Raw genomic sequence first — 22,780 nt, forward strand, 5'->3', positions numbered from 1 at the left:
ACAAATAAAGGAGTTTTTGGAAGCTAAGACATCATATAGAAGGCAAAACTAAACTCTCTAAAACTAGATACCCCGTGTATTCTCAAATTACAAATCATGCCATACGACATTATGTGGTTAGAATCTTGTATAATTCCTAATAAAGGTCTTATTTTTTTTCACACCCCTCACTTATTTATAGAACAGAAGGTTATTTAGGACCAAAACATCACAAAGTCTTAGCTTTGTTAAATTCACTAGCTTTAGCCTCTTTTATAGACAAAGACTTTGCCAAAAAATAAGAAATATTGTTAGTCAAGAAAACTAAATCTGTATATATAGAAGTCATAGATGGTTGTTTGTTGTCATCTGAAGATATTATCTATGAGATTATTTTTTTAGATAGATATATTCTTTAAATAGATTTTAGATGAATTAAAAACATATAATCTTTAAATAGATTGGATTTTTCATAACCTTAACTTTTCTTATAGTTTGATCCAAATTTTTTTCAGTTAAGTAAAAATACATAAGCTTAGTATATCTAAATTCTTATTAATAGAAGTAAGGACTTTCATGCATGTCACAAAAGAAAGGTTATTTTTTTGTTATATATGCTACATCCATTTCTGATGGTGAAAAGATATCAAGTGATATTCTTAGCTAGTATCAAGATTTTTAAGACATGTTTGAAAAATAAATATAGATATTCTTCTAAAGCATTGATCTTATGATTATTCAATTGATTTGAAGAAGGAGTTCAACCATCATTCAAACCAATCAATAGCTTATCATAGAATGAATTGGTTGCATTTAAGGAATATATTCATGAAAAATTAGCTAAAAACTTCATATGCCATTTGAAATCTCCTACATGAGCTCCTATCTTATTTAGGAAGAAAAAAGATAGATCTCTATGGATGTATATAGACAATCAAAGACTTAATAAAATTACCATTAAAAATTGGTATCTTTTACCTTTGATTTTAGGATTTTTTTATTAATTAAATTAATCAAAGATCCATGACAAAGCTCTCTTTATAATTATGGATTCATATCAAGAATAACATCATTATCTAGAATGCGCATCAATTCCAATCACTGTATATACAAATTTTAAGAACCTTGAGTATTTCATGTCGGTACATATTTTGAATCATTGCCAAGCTTGTTGGAGTGTGTTTTTATCAAGATTTGATTTTAAGATCACTTATTGATTCAAAAAACAACAAGATTTGTCAAACACCCTTTTTAGATGTTGTTATCTTATACCAAAAGAAGGAGACATAGCTTTTGATCAATAAAAAATGATCCTCTTGAAATTAGAATATTTTCATCTTTAAGCAATAAAATCAATATTGATTGTTGATTCAACATTTTTTAAGAAAATATAATCAATTATATCCTCTAATCTTCTTATTTATGATATCAAGAATAATTCTTTTAAGTATCCTGATATTTCTAAGTTCAAGTTTTAAAATAATTTATTCTATTTTGAGAGAAGATTATATATTCCAAAAGAAAAAATATAATTATGTGTTCTTCAAGCTTGTCATGACTTTCCAATAGCCAAATATTTCAAATATAATAAGTCTTTGGAGCTAATATCAAGAAATTTTTTATGGCTTCAAATATAGAAGGTAGTCAAAGACTTTGAACAATCATGCAATATTTGTTTAAGATCCAAAACTTTTGTTTCTATAGATTTTATGTCAGATCTTCTAGTCTTAGATTTATATGATTTTATATTTGTGATAATAGATCATTTTATTAATATAGCATATTTTATACCATATACAAAATCTATTATAAATGAAAAATTAGTTAGGCTTTTTTTTGACAACATCTATTGCTATCATGGATTGCCCAAAGATATTATGTTAGATAAGGGGATTCAATTTGTATCAAGATTTTAAAAAATCTTTTTTAAGATTCTGAAGGTAGATGTAAAGCTTTCTTTGACTTTTTATCATTAAATTGATAAACTAATGGAATAAATAAATTAAATTTTAAAGTAGTATTTGAGATATACCATCAATTATCATCAAGATGATTGGATAATTTTTTTACCATTGACAAAGTTTATATATAATAATTCAATATATTCTTCTATTCAACAAATATATATATTTTTATTTATTATAGTTATCATCCATGACTTAATATTTTTGACTTTTTAAAAGTTCATAATTCTACAATAGAAGATTTAGAAAATTATTTATTAGAGCTACATGCAATATTAGAGGCGTAGTCAAAGGAAGCTCAAGAATGATAAAAGATCAATATGGATGCCTATTGTAAGGAACAACCGTAATTCAATGTGGGTGATAAGATATGGTTACTTCATCATAATATCAAGACTAATCATCCTTATGACAAGTTGGACTATTATAGGCTTAAACCTTTTCTAATTTGTGAATAAGTCAATTCTATTTTTTATTAATTATATCTATCTCAGTCTATGAAGATCCATCTTATATTTCACATGTCTCTTTTAAATTCATATAAGATAGTGAATATCTTAGAAAGAAGACAAATGCCACGTCTTTCTATAGAAATCAATACTAATCAAGAATTTAAAATAGAAGAAGTTTCAAATTCAAGGTGGTGCCAAAATAGATTAGAATATCTTACTCATTAATACAAATATGATATTAATAAATGTATATGGAAGCCAACAAAAAATCTCATAAATATAACAAATAATATTGAAACTTTTCATTAATCACATCTATTAAATTAAGATGAAGAATAGAAAATCTTTACTATTTAAAAATGAGATTTAGAGGTGATAGTATTCTACCTTTTACTTTTGTTTATAAATTTTATATATTTGTAATGCAAAAGAGATGAAGAACCAATTAGCACATTCAATTCAAGAACTATTATTTGTTGACTTACTAAACAAGATATTGTAATTGTTACAATCTTTAAGATAATGTAATTAAGATGAAGATCTTTAAGAATGATATATCTTTCCTTGAATACATAGTGATATCATAATATGTGAAGTTTTGCTTGAGAATGCTCTGAGCACTTGGTTGTGGAAGATAGAATGGAAATTATAACAAAAAAATCCTAATTCTAATAGAATATTAATTAAACTCTAATTATAATGAAATAATAAGAAATCTTAAAGAAATATTAGAATTCTCACAAATATATCTCAATTCAATCTTAATTTAATCCTAGTTAAAATTCTATTGAAATTCATTCAAATTTTAGGCCAAAAACCAACTAAAACTTAAACCCTAAATAAACCCTAATAAAATCCTAAACCACAAATAAATCCTAATAAAATCCTAAATCATAAACCAAATCATAACCAAATCTTAACTAAATCCTAAACCCTAATTCTAAATCAAATCCTAAATTCTAAACCAAATCTTAATCAAATCCTAAATCTTAATCAAATCCTAATTCTAAACTAAATCCTAATCAAATCCTAAATCCTAATCAAACCCTAATTCTAAACTAAATCATAACCAAATCCTAGTAATTCCTGTAACAAATTTAAACCTCAATTACTAATAAATGAATTGTTGATCTTAAGTCAAAATTTGCATACTTCTTAAAAATTAAGTTGACAACAAGCACAAAAAAGTTGAAAAGGATCGGAATTATCAAATAGATGATAACCTCAAAAACGTGCTCGGGTATTAGCAAGCTTCCTTCTCCAACCTTGATGTCAATCTCCCAAAGCCAATAATATTTCTTTTCACCATTTGATTGATCTCAAAATTTTTATATACATAAAAAAATAATTCTACTCTTTTTATTTATAAATTTCATTCCAACCCAACTAATAGATTTCAAGAAATCTTAAAAATCCTCACTAGACATAAAATTCTACTTTATGATATCTTGACCCACTTAAACCTCAATAATCCTCAATTCAATTGTTAGATCAAGATAAAAATTTATAAAAAATTTTAAGCACAACTATAACCATTTATCAACAAAATTTTACTTGTAGATCTATTATAAAACTCTTGAAATCATCCAAAATATAAACCCTATTTTATTTCACAAAATCCAAGTCATCTAAAAATAAACTTGACTTTGTAAAGCTCTTACAAAGTCATTACAAATCCAAATCATTCAAAACTAATGCTCATAAAAACCCTATCTAGTTTGCCATCAAATCCCACTCTCTGATCTACAAATGAATGCCCAAATCATTGTCGGAATTCGGGTTTGTGCGTCAGGGTCTGTTTTCAATCTAGGTTTGTAACTAACCCTTTCTGGATATCAATATCTAATTTTTCTAGGTAATTGTTGTTAAAATTTACTCTTAATTTCTTCCTAAAGATGTCTATGTCATTTATTTTTCCAATCTACCTTATTTTGCCTTATTAATGGCCCTACAAAGTAAGTAGAGGCTATTTTTCTAAAAGGGCAGCATTACTACTAAAAGTTTTACTACCTTTCTATCTTTTATCCATATTTTTTTACTTTATCTTTTAACTTGGCTATTTTATAATAAGATCCACATTATTATCTTTTACTATATAGTCATATTACAACATGATAATGAGATACAATATGTTTAGTATCACGACTTTGGAAGAGACTCTTGATATTTGGTAATTTTATTAGAGGTAGGAACAAATTTTGATGGTGTTTCAAATATTTCATTTGAATTAAGTTATAAAGGCGTCAACAATGATGAAATAATAGAGTGGTCTTTTTGTCCTAGTATGAGATACTATTGATGGCTAAAAGGATCTATCAACCATCTTTGAAGAAAATAAAGATTGGAGTATGTACTAAACATAATTCATTGTATCTTTGATTTTCTCAACATATAATGACTGATCCTCTTGGAACTCATTCCTAAAAAAAAAAAAAAAAAAAAATGAAGGGGAGGGAGGAAATAATGTCACAAACATATATATTTAATCTAATATTTATCAATATGATTAAATAGAAGTAAATAAAAATAAATTTATTTTATAATAAATTTTAGAGAAGCTTCATAAATATTTCTTTGACTTTACATATGTTTGTAATTGATTGATAGGTTAGAAACTTGGTCAACAAGTTAAGCAAATATTAGTAGCTTATAATACAAGCTAACTATGTGGCACACATAGAGAAAACTTGCCTTGCAAGTTAAGGTACGTGTCTTACAAAGTTAACACATTTTAAAGATATTATAGAACATTGCTATGTGGCTACTAATTAAGAATATATATGGAGGCAAGAGTGAAGCTTTCTTTATTCTTATCAATGCCTTTCTAGTCCTTAGTCTTGTTTCAAGATTTTTAAGTCTTCTTGCCTTTGGCAATAGCCATTTTAATTCAATATATTACCATCTTTAAGTAAATTTTAGTCTTTTTGAATAACACAAGAGTGTATTGAGGATTTATTTTTGAGATTCATGTCGTTGAAACAAAGCTTGCTTCAATGCTTTAGTATTATTTAAACTTGTATAAAATTCTCAATATAATTTTGATTTATTATGTTGATTTGATGCCAAATAAAACTTGGCTCAATTATAATCCATTTGATTTAATTTGAGAGCATTTACAATAGCCGTGCCATAATATAGACCACTATGAATAAGTAGCCATATCTTTCTTCCTCACCATTATATAATCTCCAACGTGCAATATATTAAGTAATTTCTTATTAAAAAATTTTATATATTATAGACATACATATTTATTCTAATTGTTACCTAAATAATATGAATATATAAAAATAAATAAAAATAAATTAATATAATAATATATTATAAAAAATCTTCTTAAAACCTTTATAGATATAATTTCATCTTTATATATGTCTATAAGTGATTGATAGGTTGTATACTTGGCCAACAAATAAGCCTTGTATTGCATGTATTAATAGCTTGTAGTATAAGCTAACCATCTAGCGTACATATAAGAAACTTGCCTTGTAAATTGAAATATATATTTTTTTCAAATTGGACATATGTCGTAGATCCTATATAATATCACTATTTTAGATATTGTATGTAGATGCAAGAGTGAAGCCTTCTTCACTCTTATCAACTTCTTGTTTGGTTTTAGTTTAATTTCAAGGATCTTTAGATTTCTAGTCTTTTGATAATAGCCATTTTAGTTTCTTTTTAAATATACATATTTACTTATTTATATTTTATCATCTTTTATAAAAAAAATCACTTATTTATTTATCTTCATTGACTTCTTGTCTTTAACATTATGAGAGCTTTGGATCTAATGGATGTGTTTCCAATGTAAATAAAGATATTATTTTTACCTTTAAAATAAATAAATAAATAAATAAATTGTGATCTCATCAATTAGACTTGGACTATCAAAGCCAACTCTTCCAAGACTTTGTATATAGTCAACTCTAAAAGAATTGCTCTAACTTCCCTTGACTTGTAGATCATTTCAATTGAAATGTATAACCTTCCAAATACTAATCTTAACAAGCTCTCAACATCACTCAATAATTCATATATATCAATTTTAACCATTTGAATATGTCAAGCAATATCTACAATTTTTTAGGGATAAATTTGAACATATAATTTTGATTTATCTTTAGAAGATAATTGTATTTCTTGCCTATAATAGAAAAAAGTTGTGTGATAGTAGGAAGAAAGTGCATGTGCTTAAATGATTTCAAGAGTCTTGCCAATTAATCTTCAAATTTGGTACTATTGTCGAGATACCCAACCACTACAATAATTACAATATAAACACCCTATTTCATAGGATGTTCACTTCTAAAGAAATGAAGACTTTGTTAGAGCATTGTATAGTAAAAGAAACTCATATACATACTTATTTTTGTACTTTTATTTTTTATTTTTTATTTATTTATTTTTTTTTTTTTCTCTCTCTCAGATTTGAAAAAGCATTGAATTACTTTTGCTACTCTATTGAATGCAAGATCATGATCCTCTTTAAGGATACTATTATCTAAAGCTAAGACAAGTGGTGAAGATCATATAACCTAGTGAAACTACGAGTCTATACATCACCTATTTGTTGTGTAGTTTATCCATATAAGATTTTTGTTAAAGAATTACAATGCATTTGCAACACACAAACTATTGCCATCTTCTTTATTGTGGTTCAAAAAGCTCATTATTAGTACTGAAAATTATTTCTTCTTTTGGAGTTTATACGTCTCAATTTTTTACTATATAACCTTGACAATATTACTACAACTCAGAATAAAGATTCAAATATTAGATGCATTGCAAGATGTGGTGTTGCAAGATGTATCTAGATTACATTTAATTCTATTAAGTATTGCTACCATTGCCAACAACATTGTGGCAAATAGTACAAAAGGTATTAATATAACACCTTTAATAAAATATTTTTAATAAATTAAGTATCTATGATTAATCCAATTGCAAAACTAATGATATATTATACTTTGTCAATCTAATTTTTAATTTAATATTTACATAGGTATTGTTATCATTGGATAATAATATACTTTCTATTGAATTTGATAATAGTAGGATTGATTTAATGTTTTCTTAATTTTAGATTTTTAATTCTTTTTACTTTGAGCCTTTTTGTATTAAATTATTTATTTATAAATAAAAATAATAGTTTCTTTATATATATATATATATATATGTATAATTTTTAGTATTGAATTTATAATTTAAAAAGATAATACATCTTAACGTAAAAAAATAAAAAATAATAATAATGTATTTTTTCTCACACAAATAAAAATAACATAAAATAATATTTAACTATTTTAATGAAGATAACAAAATAACCACTACTAGTTAATTTTATCAATTTTCCAAGCAAATACAAATCAAACCAATGCATATAATTTTTTTCTATATTCATATTAATACAAAATCAGTTACAAAGAAACATTCTACAAATTCATCAAATAAATTACATCATAAATCCTACTAGTCAATAAAGGATCCAACTTATACAATCAATCTCATCAATAATCGTCACAACACACAAATAAGGTTTAACGGGCATGAGGCACATAAAACAACTTAAAAGGGCAGGCAGTTAGTTACCTACACAAGTCATGCAAAAAGATTTGACTCTATCCACGTGGCGTCATTCCATTGAGCACAGGGTTGGAGAGAGAGAGAGAGAAGAGAGAAGAGAGGCTTGTAGCGCAAGCACCATAGGCGAAGTCTTGGAAGTTGGAGACTTCGGGGAAATGAGAGACAGAGACTCGACAACAGACTTTGTGGGGGAAGGGGATACTCCTCAGACATCTAGTCCTGCACAAGTCGGCATCGGGAGGGTTTGGCCGGTTTGGAATTCATGGCCTCTATTACACCATTAATGGAGTGTCCCCTTCCCTCTTTCCCCTTGAGACAAACCAATTGCCAATTCTCTTGTCGTGGCGTGGAATTTAGAGCAGCTTCGTCGCAGCTCGTGGGCCGTGGTTTGCGCTGAATCATCATATTTTCGTTTCGTCGCAGTGTTGAGACGGTGTTTGGAACGTTAGACACAGTCATTGTAGGAGCCACGATTCGTTGAGGAGCGTGGGAGAGTGGTGAACGAGGAGCGTGTGCGGTGTTTGATTTTTTTTTTTTTTTTTTTTTTTTTTGGGTTTGTTTTAGCTAAATTTGACCTCGGGCTTGGACGTACGCCAGCGGCGACTTCTCTATATGATTCTGGACAGTGTTCATCATGTTGGTGGAGCTTCAGAGATCAATCTCGGCAGCGGAGTTTCCGTTGTTTGGCTGGTTATGACAACAAAGGAGTGGGAACGGTGAAGGAGTAGCGACTTTGAGGAGGCAGTTGGACTTATGTCGGAGGAATTGTCGGTATTGAAGCATGATATAGCTCTGCTTCTGTATATATAAGGTTTGTTGCATCTCCTGGATGTGTTGATGGTCGCAGTTCTGTTTTTGATTGCTCTTGAGTCTTTTGTTAGACTGGTTACGGGTAAATTGGTGAAGTGAAGAGAAATTGGTGGTGTACCACTGTAACAGTTATTTCAATCACTGCTGCACTTTGAAGTCTTGTTTGTGCATTTTATCTTGCACTGATTGAGTTTTAGGAAGCTAGTTTTGTTCGCAGATATGATGATTACAATGATGATAACTTTGATTTAGTGTAATAAATTGTTATTATTTACAATTATGATTTTTTTGTTATGTTTTACTCAATTGTATTGTTGCACTCATTTAAGTTTCAAGAAAAAGCAATATGCATCATATCACGTCTATTCTACCTTGATCAGTGTGATATTTCAACACTGATGCTCCTTGAGATTGTAGAGATGATGAGTGTGGTGTACGACTGCTGTTATCCGCAGAAGAGCAAACCATGCAGTTTTAGTACCTATCGCGCCACATGTGTTAGAAGTATTCTCAAAATTGTGGTCGATTTTTCGCATTCGCCGGTAATATCTCAGACTCTATGCCATAGTCGAAAATTTGAGTTGGCAAACTACTTACGTTAAAATGAGATGATCTTCGTCCCGCATGTACCACCATTGGTATGTTGATGAGCCTGTTGCAAGGACTAACACGCGGTTCTTGTTCGCCAGATGAAGTTTTTCCTGTCGTTGAACTTCAAGAGAACGAAGAAGAATGCGGATTGTGATGAGATGTTTTCTCCACAGGCAACGCTACGACCTCGAGTCGGCACCAGCATTAAACAGGAGGGCTATTCACTTCCTGTTGACATTACTGTGCCGCCGCTGCACACAATGCCCCCACTGAAACAACCTACTATTCGAAGCGAATTTCGTCCTTCGAGAACACAGTCTCCTGCCGAAATAGATGCATCAGCGAATGATGTTCTGCTCAGCCCGAAAATGGTGAAGAACGCGGTGTCTTACTTGGATACGAAGAACAAGGCTTTGCAGAGTTGCTCATGTCAGCCGTCAGATTCAGACTTATTCAATCGAAGAACTATCGGATCACCATACAGAGATCTACTCCCTGCTCATGTCCACACACCCTCCTTGTCAAACAAAACGGGTAGTCCAAGGTCGAACCCGACCGGCAGCCCAGCAAATCGTACCATCGCAGACGGCATCCGAGCTCTAGGTCAGAGTTCACGTGCCAGTTTTAAGTAACTACCTGAGCATGTGAAGATTCAACCCCTAAAGATAATTTTTCTTCCATTTACGAACTTCAGTTAAACCTAACCATTCTGCTTTCCAATTTGCAGAGTATCCCACGTCGGACCTGAGTACGTGTCGCAACTATTACGACTGCGATGACGAAACTGAGTGCTCCCCATCCACCCTTCCGTTGAGTCCGAGCACTTCAGAAACGGCTGATAATTTAAGCACCGGAAAACCTTGCTCTTCTGATGTTTCGATGCGCTCGAATCCTCAGAGAAGCCCGCGAAGCCATTCTGGGAGCAGCCATGGAAAGTCTCGCGGCCCTCGTCATGAAGGTTCTCCCAAGCCATGCAAGCTTCCATCGCCGCCGAAGCCCTCGTCGTGCACACAAACCTCAAATTCATCTGGCAAAAAATCTCAAATATACTCATCAAAGTCTGCAACAACATTCCAGGAGTTGACTTCTATACGAAGTTCACTGTTACCACGAAAACTTCATGCAGAACCACCTCCTCGCACGTCCGGGTTGACCCCGCCAACATCACACAATGCACCCATCGGCACCATCATCCCCATCGTATCTGCACAGGCTCACTCCGCCATCCTCACCTCGCACGCTCAAGCTTAATCCAGTGGTGAATTCCAACAATCTCGACGTTCCGGACATTCTTCATTCCCAAGCACGATCCACCTTTTCTGCCTCTCCGCATCGAGTTTCGATTGGCAATCCTCCCCGTCTGTGCCGCTCACTTCACCCAGCGCCACAGCAACCTCAGAGGTGGAAGAGGGGTGCCCAAATCGGCAGTGGCTCGTTCGGTTCCGTCTACGAAGGGTGGAATCTGTAAGTTTCCCTCTACTTGAACAGATTTCGCCTGTGTCTGGTCTTTGGAATGTCTGGTCTTGCAAGGGGCATTGACACTGAAGTCGCATATGATTGCACACCAGGGACGATGGCACATTCTTCGCTGTCAAAGTCAGCGGCAGTGACAATAACCCTCCTGAGATAACACCAGGTGCGCAGCCTGGGAATCGATTGCGTTGATCAATCACCAGTTGCAGATGTGCCCATGAAACTGTTCTCTACTGAAAAGCGTGTGGGATATGGTTACGGCCCTCTTCGTTGAACCGATGTTGAGTTCTGTGGCTCTTTGCAGGAGGTGGCCGTGATGAGTAAACTGAGACATCCCAACATCGTCCAGTACTACGGCACCACGACGGTGCAGAGCTCTCAACTTGCCTCGGATGTCGAGATTGAGATTGGAAACGGCTGCATTTGTTTTTCGCTTTCCACGGACGTGTTGTGTGGAGTTGGTGTGAAGTGAATGCATGAATTCGTCCACGGACTCAAGGTTAGGAGCAATCATTTCCTCGGATGTTTGCCCCGCTCACCAGCTGATCGTCATTGTGGTGACCATTTCAGGAGAATGGGAGCATCTGCATATTTCTGGAACTTGTGAAAATGGGGTCTCTCCAATCTATCTATCATGCAGAAGTTCCAAGTCTTCGACGAATCACTGATCAGTTCGTACACCCGTCAGATCCTGACAGGGTTGGAGTATTTGCATTCCAAGAACACAGTCCACAGGTGAAACACTTCCAAGTTTGCTATGTGGGTGATCTGTGGTCGGTGTAGGATGCGAAAATATGGTGTAATGTACGTGTGTTTGATGTAGTTGAGCGCTTTCTGTGTCGTGAATGGTCTGGTGTGCTTCTGGCAAAGCTCTTGAGCGTTTTAGGAATCGCTGGCATGCATTTGTAACCCGGAAAATGGACCATCTCGCATTCAATGGCTCATTTGCAGCACCTTCGTTCAGTGACCCGGCAGGAACCTGTGGTAGATTTTATTTCTATTTTTGTATCTTTTATCGTCGTTCTTTTCGTAAGTGATCTTGATTTTTTAGCTACTACAGAAACAGAGCTTTTGAAACAAGCTTCCCTCCGTCGGAAAATACAAATGTCTATCTTGCAATGAATGAGTACGATGTCTTCTGCTACAATGATTCCATTTGTGTGTCACTTGAGAGCCAACGCTAGTCGGTTTTGTAGATGAGCGTGATGTTTTCTTTCTGTAAGTGAGTTGGTGCACTTTCAGTTACAGTCCGTGATGTTTTGGAACTTGATTTTATTTTTTGTGCGTAGGGATATCAAATGCGCTAACATACTCGTAGATTCTGATGGTCAAGTGAAACTTGCTGATTTCGGTTTAGCTAAACAGGTTATTCTTCTTACTTTTCATTTTTCAACTTCCATGCGCTATAAAGAGAGTGGTATGTTGCCCATAGCTAGAAATGTATGCTGGTTTCTATCGAATCAGAATGTATCACACTTTCCTTTCAGTATATAACCAGTGTACTTGAGCATGTAGTGTGGTGGATGACCCACGATAATATCCAACCGATAGAAGCACTGATGCAGTGTTCTTGCATGGTACCGTCGTTTTCAGATGAAGGATTCGCTAGCTACATCAGTGAAGGGTTCTCCATATTACATGGCTCCTGAGGTAATTATCCCCTAAGAAATGTTTCTATTACGTTACTTCGTGTCATATTGTACATGCGACTCATTCTATACTGAGCGTTGGAGTCTATTCTCAACTTGACATTAGAGACGGTTTTCAGATATTGTCACCAGGGCCAAACAAACCTCCATCTGGGCTGGCAGTAGATATCTGGAGTCTTGGCTGCACTGTGCTTGAAATGGCAGAAGGCAAACCCCCATGGAGTGATCTGCAAGGGGTGAGTGAAACCTAAGTAGTCCTGATTTCTGCTTATCTGACAAATGCTAGAGCGGACCGTGAATATTGTTGAATTCCAGCTGTACCTTCACAGCTTTGGTGTTAGTATGCTAAACAAGGTGATGCAAAGATTGAATCAGATGTACTCATTGAATGAAGTGTGCTTTCGCAGTATGCGTTCTTTTTCAAGGTGACGAAGGGAGAGTTGCCACCCATTCCTGAGCATCTTAGCGATCTTGCAAAAGACTTTGTTACCCAATGTTTGCGTACTCGTCCAGAGGATAGACCTACGGTGAAAGATCTCTTGATTCACCCATTTGTAGTCCAAGCTCCCAGGACGTTCCGGCTTTCTGTTCCTGCTCGTGGCTAAATCCAGCAGGATCTCTCATCCTTGCCAAATGACCAGTGACGCCTATTCGAAAATTCTGACACGTTTAGGACCTATGTATCATATTACTCTTGTGGTGTGTGCTGAGAAGCTTAGAAATGCTGCTGTGTGTATCACTGATAATAGCACTGCCAGAATTTGGAGTGCCCAACATCAACGACAAGTTTTTGCTCGGCTATCCATGCAGCACATATGGTCTGCTTTTGCGGGTTGCTGTCCCACTTCTGAGCTCTTCCACAATGGTATCGGACAGCAATTCATCGCCAGGGTCCAGCTTTGTCTCCATCTAACTATGCATGTTGATGTCAAAGTAGACACCCCCTTCCACAAATATTTTACTTATTCTTGTCGAAATATAGTTGGATGTTTTGGTGAGGAAGACCGAGGAAGTCAAAGTGGAGTCCAACCTATTGAAATCAGCTTGCACAGTTGAGAGCAGCTGGGTACTTTTGTTCAGACACTGAGGTTTTCGTATCCAGTCTAGCAAACGGCTTTCACTCCAAATCATCTGACAACCAAAAATATTTTTGTTACAAATCTCAGTTAATTGATCTCAGTTAATTTACAAAGAAACATGAAACCACAATGTGTCATTAAATTTAGGTGAACAAATCATGTGCCTTTTCGGCTGATAATTTGCAAGGAGTTTATACTGCCAAATTTACATGTAAAATAATTAGGGATTTATACAATCCCATCTATAAATGCCATCATAGAACTACTTGTTTGAAAACTTTGCAAAGTAAATTATTTTTTAGGAACAATGAATCATAATTTTAATATTCTGTACTTGTAAATTTGCAAAAAAAATTGAAATCAAGAATTTAAAAAAAATCTTATATTAATCTTTACTAAAAATCTTTATTAAAACCTTTGTCATCATATGTTGTATTAAATAATTATTTTAGTATATTAATTAAATTACAAACTCCTTAAAAATAAAACATTATTGCAAATTGATGTTTATTGGTTATAAATAGTGTATGAAATACTTTCCAAACAATATAAACCTTTAATCAGTATACTTAATTATTGTTTCACTTTTTTGAAGACATTCTACATGTTTCATTAAATTACTAAAGTCTTTATTTATTTATTTATTATTATAATAATTTTGTATAATAAATTTTTATTTTTTACTACAATATATAATAATTAATTTTTTCTTCTTATCTTATTGTACAATTCTATTTGCAATTAAAAAAAAAAAAACATGTATATAATTATAGATCTATAGTTAATAGAATTTTTGTATATAATTGAAAGAATTTAATGATATTAAATAAACTAATTGAGCCAAGTATTGATTTGATATACTAATAAATTATATTACATCATATTATATAATTAGTAGATATTTTATTTAAAATTCTATGTCTTATTTGAATGTTATATCTTTTGTAAATTGCACTTCTTCTATTGGCTTTATATTTGTAAAATTTAGAATTTTATTCTTATTTTTATATTACAAAACATTTGAATATTTATAATTGCTACAATTAAAAAATTTAAACATTTATTTTTTCTCTTCTATATATAGATTCAAATTAGTTTCCAATGATGGTATAATAAAATCTATTTTTAACACATTCAATATCAAAGTATAATAAACTTATCAAAAGCTATAAAATTATATCTATTGATAAGACTATACTTTAATATTTGATACTTAATTATGCATCAAGAACTAGTACAAATCAATTGAAACTTTTCTTGTCTAATGTAAAAATTAAAAGATATCAAAATAACTAGATTTAAAAATAAAAAATAAAAATATAATCTTTAATTATTGATATAAATCTATTTACATAGTGAATAATTCTAATTTTTACACTAAAATAACTAAATAATGATATGTCTTAATTGATTGATTGTCAAATGATATTTGTATTTATTAAAAATTTGGAATAAATAAATTATTTTTAAGATTTAAAAATTCATTTTTATTTATTTATATAAAATAAAAATAAAACTAAAAAACCATAATTTTTTATTTTTTTACTTTTAATTCTAATTCTGACATACTAATTCTAACATAGACTATAATCTTATGAATAAAAAAAATTTTAAAAAATATATATATAAAATTCAAATACAAACTAAATTTATATATTATCTATTGGATCTAAAATATTAAACAAGATTTTAGAATTATAAGTTGATTAGTATAATAAATATTAATTTTTTAAAAGAATTATAATATATTTAGAAAGTCTTTTAATGAAATAGAAATAATAATGAAAAAAAATTAACCAATATTATTATGTTTTTAGATGAACAATTATTTGATTATAGTGATTTTAAGAGAAAAAACAAACTCAATAAAAAAACTAAAAAAATAAAAAATAAAAAAGTCTATAAATTTAAAACTATTGAATAATTTTTAATAAATATTATCTTAAATACAAATAAATAAAATAATTAAAACTATAAAAAAGAAGAAGATTTGGATCCAAAAATTTATAAACATAGGGCTTTTGACTAAGTACTTTTCTTGTAAACTTTCATTTTGCTTTGTCTTTTTGAAATTTTGAGTTGACACATCAATCTATTGTTTTTGCTTTTGATCTGAATAATATGTTTAAAATCTTTAAAAAGCCTATATTTTAGAAGATCTGAAGTTTTTAAACTTATAATATTATCTTTTATATAAAATAATAATAAATATATATATATATATATATATATATATAGACTTCTTAATACCACGACTATAAAATAAGTAGCTTATTGGTTGCAAAGTATTATATTTACACTACTTTTTGAATATACTTTATGTAAAAATGACTTAAAACCATATAACCATGTTTACAATTTATAGTTTATGATTTCATGGTTATACTTGATTTTTTTATTCTTTCATTTTTAGATTTCGATTTGACCTATTTTCTCTCTATTTTCTATCTATAATTTCAATGGTTTAAATAACTTTCTCTACAAGTTCTTAGTTTGTAAGATATAGCAATTTTTTCTTGGGATTTACAATTTTGATTTTTATTATAGAAATTATTTTTTAGATTTTTAAAAGCACTCGTGGATATATTTGTGGATTTTCCATTCCAATCGTATAATAGAGTAGTTCCAAAGGTATATAAATTTGTAGATATTGGAATTTTTGTCTATTTTAAATTTGAATTGATTTTAAAAATAGATATAATTTTGTGAGTTTTGGTTTGACATACTCTCTTCTTTACAAGTCTACAAATTTAATGGTGGACTAAGAATGCTCTACAAATTTTTTAGTTAATAGATATAAGACCTTTGACTTAGAGATTTTTTGTATTGACAATTTTTTTTTTTTTTTTTTTTTCATATTTTTTAAATTTTGAGTTGACTTATTTCTCTACTATTTATGCTTTTGATCTTAATGGTATGTATAAAAAATTTTACAAGTCTATAGTTTAAGAGACATGAAATTTTCAAAATTACAAAAACATCCTTTACATAATATGTAAAAAAAAATCAAAAATCAAAAATAAAATAAAATGTATATAATTTTTTTTATTCTACGATTATAAAATAGATAAATTTTATAAAATATAAGTGAATTTTTTGGTTATAAAATGCCATATTTAGACTAATTCATAAATATATTATACATATAAATGACTTAAATCTATATAACATATGTTCTAAGCTTATGTAATGGATTGTACATGGTGACATCAATTTGCACCATATTCTCTAATAAAGTAGCAAGCTCCTCCAATACAATCTTCATACACTCTTTTTTTCTTCTAATATCCACTATCATTATTTTTTTTTAATATTACTCTATTCTCACTTCTATCTAATACTCTATTGTAAAGAGACTAATGTGCATTGTCAAGAAATTCAAAGATGATGTGACAATTACTTAGATCATCTTGCTCCCAACCATCATAGAAATATTGGCCCTCTTATATCAATGTTTATTGACATACTTGGGCACTTCTTTACTCCCTTGCATATTAAAATTGAAGCTCTAGGTTTAGAGTTACATATTATATAAAGAATTAATAAAAAATAAAGAATTAATAAAAAATTAATTAAAAAATAAAATTTTAATATATGAATAATTGATAAAAATTTTAAAAATCTATAATATATTGAAAATGATAAAAGTTGGTGAAGATAGAGTCATTGGTGGAAGTTATCAAATTCCATCTATTATCAAATCTTTTTTTATATAATTTCCTTGCTATGATCTTATAGTACTTATATATAATAATAAATCTTAAATATAAATTTTAATATTTTACAAGAAATTTATAGATCAATAAATTTATTCTTTTGAAAATATAATATATAAGTCTATATTATCAAAAATAATTATTCAAGTTCAAAAAATAATTATAGTACTTAATACTATTAAATTATAAATTAGTCTTATCATTTTAGTCTTATTACGGTTAAAAAATAATTATATTTAAATATATTGATAATTTTTTAATATTTAATTTTTCTAAAAATACTTAAGAAAAAAAATAAAAATATATATGTAATTATTAATCAAGAAACTAAAGCTTCTAATTATTAGAATATAGGTTTGAATATAAGTTTCTAATAATTCATATTGTTTTTGTAATTAATGCCACACTTAGCTACACTTTAGGTAAAGCTTCTAATTGTGTCTTAAACAATGGTAGTCTTCCAAGAATTTTGAAAAAAGTAATAGATATTTTAGTTGAAAATTCTCCTTATAATTGTACCATTCACATTCAAGAAAAAACTTAAGTAGTATTTGAACGAATTTACAATTAACTTCAAAAATAAATTACGTTTAAATAAAAATATCAATAAAAATATTATTACCAATATTTCTTGAACATTTAAAATCTTCCAAAATTGTAAATTTTTCTAGTTTTTAAAAAATAGTAAATATATGTTATTGAAATTGTACACTTGAATTATTCTCAAAGAAACATATATCTTTTTAATCTACAATTAAAGTCAAATTGGTTTATTGTATAATTAAAAGTTGCAGAATATATAAGAAATTTTTTTCTTAATAATAAATAATAGAAGACGTGTAAATACTAAAGACTATAGCTAAGTGTTTCTATTATATAATTATACAATTGTAATCAAAGTTTATCAATCTTCTATTGAAAAAAAAGGCTATAAACCAGACCAAATCGGCATCAAGAAATTATCAAGTATTACTATCAAGGTATTATGATACTCTTAAAGAAGAACTAAATCTAATTAAATAAAAGTAAACAAGGATATGATAGCAACTTATTCACAAATGCATTGAAATTTGTTTGGAAATTAAAATTGTATGTAAAACTTTATTGTCTACTTTAAAAACTTGATTCATAGTGCAGATTATATATAAAAATAATTTGATTAAATTTTCATAAAATTATAAATACCTTAGTGTCTTTTATATAACATTTATTTTAATTGGAAGCTATAGTTTTATAATAATTTAGAGTTTTTTAAGGTTCTCTTGTTTCTTTTTTTATATAATTTATTATAATAAAAAATATAATATATTATGTTATTTTTTAATAACAAAAAACTTAAATAAATTATATAATATTAATATTTTAAATATATATGTATATATTTTTACAATTTTTAACATAAAAGTAAATTCAAGTAAAAGAATAGTTAAATAAACAATTTAAGTTTTAAAAAATTAATTTTAAGAATAATAAATAAATAAATAAATTTTTACTTTCAAAAAAATCATTTAAAATATTTTATATTAAAAAATATGAATTAGTTTTGGATAAAACCTATAAAATTTACAGCAACCAATAAAATCACATAATAACTAATTAAAATACTATAAGTCTCTTTTGATAGCTTTCATGTTAACTCCTTATTCCATTATTTCGGAAGAAAGGTTCCTCAATGTTCTTATGAAGTGTATAGACAGTTAATATTCCACCAGTAGCTCATATTAATTTGGAAAAAATCTAATTCAACAAACATGGAGAGTGACATTCACATTCAAGGAATACCTGAATTGTAACTCATGTAAAAGTAGATGAATACAAACACTACATGACACCTCGTGTACTCTGAATTCCAATCACCGTAAAATAATTCCTGAAGTTGTGTATCGATCTTCCACCGATCTTCCACCGATCTTTCACCGATCTTCCACAAGCCCATCATAATGAATCAAGGCTTCATGTAGTATTATTTATCGCGCATTGAAAGGCTAATAAGAGGAATTTGTATTTGCATTTTGCGAGAAGATTTTAAAGCTAGGAATAAGCTATGAGGACTGATACACATGTGCCGGCCGAGGTCTTGACACTGATTATCAATACAGCAAGGACAGATTTTGATTCAAAGTGACAAATCCATCCAAAACTTTCTCAAGCTTTAGATTAACTCGTTCGAGTAATTGTTGCGAATCTCGACCTGCGTCTAGGATGCCCACTCTAGTTTCCACATGCTCCATGTGCTCTGTCAAACATTCCATCATTCTCTCCGCACGGTATTTCATTGCCTCCTCCCTTATCTCTGATGCCTGAAGCCACGCATGTACCTTTCTTTACTTAATAGACATGCACTTTCTCACACATACTACTGAAAAGGAGAAATAAAAATATGTTTATTTTCAGCTTTGGTCAGCAGCATCGACTAACGTATACCACTTAAGTAATCAGTAAAGGGAGTTATGTTGAGCCTGAAATGAATCAAAATGAAGACGAAATAACTTATGCAGTGTACAAATACTCACCTGAATCTGGTCTAGCATCAAGCGGTACATCATCTTAATTGCTGTACCCGAGTCTTGCTTCATGGAGTACCCATTTTTGCTATGGAAATGTGAGAGCTCGCTTTTACGCAACTCACGTGAACCTTCGTCCCCTTTGGCAGAAGATTTATTTGGTTTCGCCACTGCAGATTGGTACTGGCCCGAGACTGCAAGCCATACATCGTAAAACTTAGGTTTAAGAAGTTCTCTACCAGCAATGCTTGGGTTCCACGACGGATCAGTTGCTGCAGCCTTGACAGACATGATCCTGCATAAAATAGATCACCCTAGGTTCGCATTAGAACTTGAACGGACAGAACACCACTCATTCAAACAATACTAATCAATGATTTCTGTTAACAGCCTCGTGCGTCTTTTGCAGTCATAAGAGATTTATACACGACAGCAACATTATAGTTCACGAAGGTTGTATCTAAAATGAAGATTGTATTGAGTACAAGCACGGATTACAGGACACCACTGCAAAACTTCGTAAAGAACGTTGGAGTACCTATATTCTGTACATTCACGCCTGACGCTCCAATACTAGCTCTGGCACTGTTTCTTGGTAAACTGGTTTCCAAACCTGGCCTGCATGGCTCTCAGTATGGGTATCCATTTCTTCTCATACTTGACTTGGCCTTTACTCTCCGTGCACAAGCGTCGATGTATGGTATCGTTCGTCTCGAAAAGGAGCGTAACAGATTCATCTGTCCACGTAACATTCCCATCGGCATCTTGACCTGGTCTTTTTCGTTTCCTGTTTGAAAATTGTTTCTTTCGTTTGTTCGACTCCTCGCTGTCAGGGTTGGAATCGGAAGACGTTGGTGAAGGCTCGAAGTTTATGACCTCCTCAGGATTTCGGCTGAGTCTGATTTGTGACTGAACACGACAACATGCACCTTCTCAGCTTGCATTCATTGTTGTGTGCTCAGTGAATAAAAGTAAATGTACTTAATATTCTTTGAGTCGAAATTTCATCACTCACCTTGATGTCATCTTCTAGTAAATGTCCAGTTTCTTTAGTATTCCAAAACTCCTCTTGCTTAACATTTCCAAACATTGAATCTGCAATTTAGAAACCATCACTGTTAACTGCAGTTCTACATTGTCATTTATTGATAATATGCGAATTTGTGCGTAAAATTCTTTACTTTTTAACTTTTACGTCGCAGTGTAGTTTAACGGCCACCTACTGGTCAACTGTTCTGCCTTCGCAACTTTACATATTTCAAGTGTTATTGAATACCTCTTTAAAAACATCACTGTTAACAGTAGTTTTCATGATGCAGAAGCCATAGTCCGTGATTTAATGAACAATAAGTAAGCTCAATCTGATCGGGTTTCATTCACGGTTAAATTAGAGAACAGTACGAATTTGTTAATGGACTTCGAACTTTGCGCTTCCAGCGGGCGCAACCATAGACAAGAGCCATTCCTCTCGAAAATTCTAGAAGTGCCTTGCGAAGAGCTTGCGAATGAACTCGGTACTATTTGTTTTCGAAATGATCTACATAATAAGGAATATTATGACATCTTTTTAGTGTGTGATTACAAAACAAAACATATCACAATGGAAGCGGAAGAGCCAGTATCATACCGCCAAGTGTTTTCCAGTTGTCCCTTTCGAGATTCACATTACTATTTCTTTCTATTTCCACCTCAGGCGAACGATCCACTTCAATCCCGCTTAATACACCGTTAGTCGCATTGATTTCGTAAGCTACAGCCACATCAAGCTGCACATCGTCGCTGCGCTTCACTTCGTGTCCCGCAAGAGAAAAAGTGTCCAACGATCCGGCCTGCTCAGTTCCAGGCTCACCTCCAAACGTCGCGAATCTAGGCGACGGCCAGCGCGTCAGCCACCTCGAGTTAGGCTGGCCACCGAGCAGGTTCTGCCAATACAGCGAAGACGATTGCTGCAGCAGCTGCTGAGACGAAGGAGAAAACGAGTCCGAAGGTGAAAACAAAGTCGAGTCGGCACCAAAATCAGTCCAGCTGCCAGTGCTCAACGTCAACGAAGAAACATGTTCTCCAAAGTGACCAGCACCATCTCCACCTCCTCCACGCGCTCGACCACTTCTCAACGCAACTCCATCCACATCCTGCACAAAGCTCGAATCCTCTCTCGGTTTCAACACGTGACTCCAATGACTCCAACCATTCCCCGTCCACCGCTCGCCCTCATCCTGCTTCAACGCGCCCTGAGAGCTCATTTTCAACTCAATTCATTGATCCTCCGATTCCACCAATACTGCTAAATGCAGAGGATACCGGAAAAGAAGCTAAAGAAACAGAATATCACTCACACAAATTTTAACTGAACAAGTAAAACTAAAGACAACGCACGATGCAGGAGCGATGAGCATGAGAGCTGCTACTGCTGCTGCGTTGTTGTGTGCTTCGCTTAGGCAACGCTGCGAGGAGGAGGAGCCAAGACAAAGGAAAACTCCACAGCCGCAACAACAGAGGAGCTGCTGGAGCTGTGAACAGGTAAAACGGGGAGTGAGAGAGAGAGAGCCAAGCAGGAAGTAAAATGGTAAGTAGTAAGAGTCTCTCCGCGGCCAGTAGTGGCCCCCGTCCCCCAAAGTCGTCCAAGTGTGAGCCTACACCCTCCGAGGTTGTGACGTCACGGTGACCGACATTCGAAGTTGCCTGCATTGCTCCGTGGCTGGTGGGGCCCACTTTCACCGCAGCCAGGTGCTTTTTATTGTGAAGGTGCCATTGAAAAAACTCACTTGGGCAGGTATAGTGAGCTGTGCTTTCTGAGAACCTTCCCTAAACCCCCACATTAACCCTAAATCCTATTTTTTGTGTTAATCATCTGATGCTAGTTTCTGTATTTCACTTTATTTTGATAATAAAAGAGCACAAAGTGTGTTCACAGGCTTTGCTATCACTTCAAGCTTTCTAAAACATAACCTTTTTTCTTACTTTTTAGTTATAAATC

At 31.8% G+C, this 22,780-nt stretch overlaps 3 protein-coding genes across 4 annotated transcripts; 2 read left to right on the forward strand and 1 right to left on the reverse strand.

The window, feature by feature from the left end:
- Positions 1-8,281: 8,281 nt before the first annotated feature.
- LOC112280854 (uncharacterized) lies at positions 8,282-11,222 on the forward strand. Of its 2 annotated transcripts, XM_073533548.2 has the most exons (6): positions 8,282-8,792; positions 9,247-9,333; positions 9,481-9,985; positions 10,110-10,846; positions 10,951-11,018; positions 11,160-11,222. In XM_073533548.2, exons 3-4 carry the CDS (start codon positions 9,481-9,483, stop codon positions 10,631-10,633), a joined length of 1,029 nt encoding a protein of 342 aa, XP_073389649.1. In that variant the 5' UTR covers positions 8,282-8,792; positions 9,247-9,333; the 3' UTR covers positions 10,634-10,846; positions 10,951-11,018; positions 11,160-11,222. The 2 variants fall into 2 exon arrangements, with proteins under 2 accessions (XP_073389649.1, XP_073389650.1); XM_073533549.2 differs by lacking the exon at positions 9,247-9,333 and having other exon boundaries at positions 8,652-8,792.
- A 23-nt stretch (positions 11,223-11,245) lies between these two features.
- LOC141044389 (mitogen-activated protein kinase kinase kinase 3-like) lies at positions 11,246-13,305 on the forward strand. Its single transcript, XM_024516742.3, has 5 exons — positions 11,246-11,590; positions 12,145-12,220; positions 12,449-12,505; positions 12,624-12,740; positions 12,912-13,305. Exons 1-5 carry the CDS (start codon positions 11,490-11,492, stop codon positions 13,107-13,109), a joined length of 549 nt encoding a protein of 182 aa, XP_024372510.1. The 5' UTR covers positions 11,246-11,489; the 3' UTR covers positions 13,110-13,305.
- Positions 13,306-19,078: 5,773 nt separating this feature from the next.
- Positions 19,079-22,360, reverse strand: LOC112281149 (uncharacterized). Its single transcript, XM_024517364.3, has 5 exons — positions 21,431-22,360; positions 20,819-20,898; positions 20,342-20,712; positions 19,813-20,098; positions 19,079-19,599 (listed from the first exon to the last, which is right to left on the reverse strand). The coding sequence occupies exons 1-3, from the start codon at positions 22,044-22,046 to the stop codon at positions 20,377-20,379; spliced, it is 1,032 nt and encodes a 343-aa protein (XP_024373132.1). The 5' UTR covers positions 22,047-22,360; the 3' UTR covers positions 19,079-19,599; positions 19,813-20,098; positions 20,342-20,376.
- Between the last annotated feature and the right edge of the window lie 420 nt (positions 22,361-22,780).

Source organism: Physcomitrium patens, chromosome 4 (genome assembly GCF_059467195.1).
Source record: "Physcomitrium patens ecotype Gransden chromosome 4, ASM5946719v1, whole genome shotgun sequence".
NCBI classification, from domain to species: Eukaryota; Viridiplantae; Streptophyta; class Bryopsida; order Funariales; family Funariaceae; genus Physcomitrium; species Physcomitrium patens.

Bases quoted from the DNA above. Each gene is read 5' to 3' on its own strand.
- LOC112280854 (XM_073533548.2), top strand. From the start codon at position 9,481: ATGAAGTTTTTCCTGTCGTTGAACTTCAAGAGAACGAAGAAGAATGCG. The intron at 9,986-10,109 runs GTCAGAGTTCAC...TCCAATTTGCAG, and splicing joins AGACGGCATCCGAGCTCTAG to AGTATCCCACGTCGGACCTG.
- LOC141044389 (XM_024516742.3), top strand. From the start codon at position 11,490: ATGCAGAAGTTCCAAGTCTTCGACGAATCACTGATCAGTTCGTACACC. The intron at 12,221-12,448 runs GTTATTCTTCTT...CGTCGTTTTCAG, and splicing joins ATTTCGGTTTAGCTAAACAG to ATGAAGGATTCGCTAGCTAC. The intron at 12,741-12,911 runs GTGAGTGAAACC...GTGCTTTCGCAG, and splicing joins CATGGAGTGATCTGCAAGGG to TATGCGTTCTTTTTCAAGGT.
- LOC112281149 (XM_024517364.3), bottom strand. From the start codon at position 22,046: ATGAGCTCTCAGGGCGCGTTGAAGCAGGATGAGGGCGAGCGGTGGACG. The intron at 20,899-21,430 runs GTATGATACTGG...TCTAAATTGCAG, and splicing joins CAACTGGAAAACACTTGGCG to ATTCAATGTTTGGAAATGTT. The intron at 20,713-20,818 runs GTGAGTGATGAA...TGTCGTGTTCAG, and splicing joins TACTAGAAGATGACATCAAG to TCACAAATCAGACTCAGCCG.